The following is a 1,987-nucleotide window of genomic DNA, read 5'->3' as shown; positions in this document are numbered from 1 at the left end:
GCTAGATTTATGTCCCCAGTACCCTTTCAGCATTGTCACTTGAGCTCTTTCTAATTTTGTTTCTCTGTACCCTCCAGGTGGTGGTAATGTTACTGTGTCTCGAGTGCAGGAGGTAGACATTTCTGGACTGACAGTGCACCCAGCGTGTGTTGTATCCATATTACTGACCAGTCTCCGCACAGAGTCTTGGAGAGTCAGCAACAACCAACATAACCCTCTGCCAGCACAGAGTGTCATTATCAATATATCTGGCAAAGTACTTATGATACAACGAGATCAGCAGGCAGATGGTGCAGGTGGCAATGGCAAGTTGGTAAGTTAGGACAGAATTATCTTTAAAGTTATGGAAAGTTTTAAAATGTTTGGAATGTTATTTCATTGCAATATCTTTCAAGCATTGAAATGTACAATTTAATGTACTTGTGTGGTATTGTATTTTTATTCAAGTGTGGTATTTATTTTTATTCAGGTGTGAAAATGTCTACTTGTACTATTGAATCTTTCATCTTCCAGTTCCATTGTGCACAAATGACGCCAATTGTCTTAGCCTCAAGCTGTGAAGCTTTGTGGTGCAGTAGCTGTGCTGTAAGTCATAAGCCACATCTTAGTCATGCATTGTGGCTACACTGTGGTGTTCATGGCACACGAGCCTGGCTACCTCTCTTCCCGAACTCTGCTGACAAGTCTCACATTTTCTTGGCTCGCAGGATAATGCTGCCATTTACTCCGTCCATATATCCTCTAGGTAAGAGGAATACTGGGTGCATTCTGTCAATTACACATTTTCAATTGTATTTTATTATTTTTCCATTTTGTAGATTTTATGTGAATGGTTCTTTAGGAAAACATTAAGATTGGCAGGTTTTAATTATTATTGTAAGTGAAGTGGAAGAACTTAATAAACTGATAGAATAAGGAAACTTATTTCAGTCAATATTTTTGTAGAAATGGGAATTGGATGTTTTTAATTGTGCACTTTACACAGCAAGTACTAAAGGTAGCTGATATGAAAGATGGGATATTATTCTACCTGGATACATAATATTAACTGTAATATCTTATTATTGATGAAAACATTGCACAGTGTACTGTACCTTTATTGTACACAACATATATAAGTATGTAGCAGAATGTGAAGGAGCCCTTCCCTATCTTTTCAGCTGTGTTGTTTGAGGAAGGTATTTTGCTAGGGGCAGAGACTGACACGTCCCTGCTGGCATGTGACGCTGCTTCTCTGCACCAGCCACTTACTATTGTAGAGCGGACTGTGAGTTCAGTTTTTACATATATGCATATCTATCTTCTTTTAAGATGATTTTTATTATCGATATATGAGTAGTTGTGGTATGTTATACCTAATTTATTCTGTTATTCTCCAGAGTCAAGTTTACCTCCATCACTTGTTGAGACAGCTGCTGAGACGAAACCTTGGGTACCATGCTTGGGAGGTAGCCAGCACATGTCGGGACTTACCATACTTCCCACATGCACTAGAGCTTCTCCTGCATCAGGCAAGGAAAAACCTTTTATTTGTCCTTTTTGTTAATGGCTCTCCCTATTTTCATGTGAAAGAAAGTAGTAAGCAGTGAAGAAGTTTAGGCATTGGAAATGCATATCAGTTTTTGTTTTATGAATTAAAGCCTTATTACAGGTTTTGGAAGAAGAAGCTTCGAGCAAAGACCCACTTCCAGATTGCCTGTTACCCCGTGTAGTGGAGTTCATTAGAGAGTTCCCAGTGTACCTGCAGACAGTAGTACAATGTGCGCGAAAGACTGAGCTGGCCTTATGGCGCTACCTCTTCTCTGCGGCAGGCAGTCCTAAGCTCCTTTTTGTCAAGGCTTTGGAGGAGGCTCAGCTGGATACTGCTGCATCATATCTTATCATCCTGCAGGTTGGATAATCAGTGTAATTATTGTTTTACTAAGACTCATACAAAGGACATAATACATAGATTCATATATATCTGGAAAAGGAAGTTGATGTTGTA

The 1,987-nt window shown here is 39.3% G+C and overlaps 1 protein-coding gene across 4 annotated transcripts in view; it reads left to right on the top strand.

Annotated features, from left to right (window-relative positions):
- Positions 1-1,987, top strand: part of LOC119590663 (guanine nucleotide exchange factor subunit RIC1-like) — a 31,890-nt gene that overhangs the window by 20,129 nt on the left and 9,774 nt on the right. For all 4 annotated transcript variants that reach the window (XM_037939343.1, XM_037939339.1, XM_037939341.1 and 1 more), the window contains 5 exons: positions 78-313; positions 514-745; positions 1,161-1,267; positions 1,380-1,511; positions 1,652-1,891. In XM_037939343.1, the coding sequence (XP_037795271.1) occupies positions 78-313; positions 514-745; positions 1,161-1,267; positions 1,380-1,511; positions 1,652-1,891 (947 nt within the window). The remainder of the gene's footprint in view (positions 1-77; positions 314-513; positions 746-1,160; positions 1,268-1,379; positions 1,512-1,651; positions 1,892-1,987) is intronic.

Source organism: Penaeus monodon, chromosome 27 (genome assembly GCF_015228065.2).
Source record: "Penaeus monodon isolate SGIC_2016 chromosome 27, NSTDA_Pmon_1, whole genome shotgun sequence".
In the NCBI taxonomy this organism is placed as follows: Eukaryota; Metazoa; Arthropoda; class Malacostraca; order Decapoda; family Penaeidae; genus Penaeus; species Penaeus monodon.
Note: the sequence above shows the minus strand (reverse complement) of the source record. Positions and strands in the feature narration are given on the sequence as shown.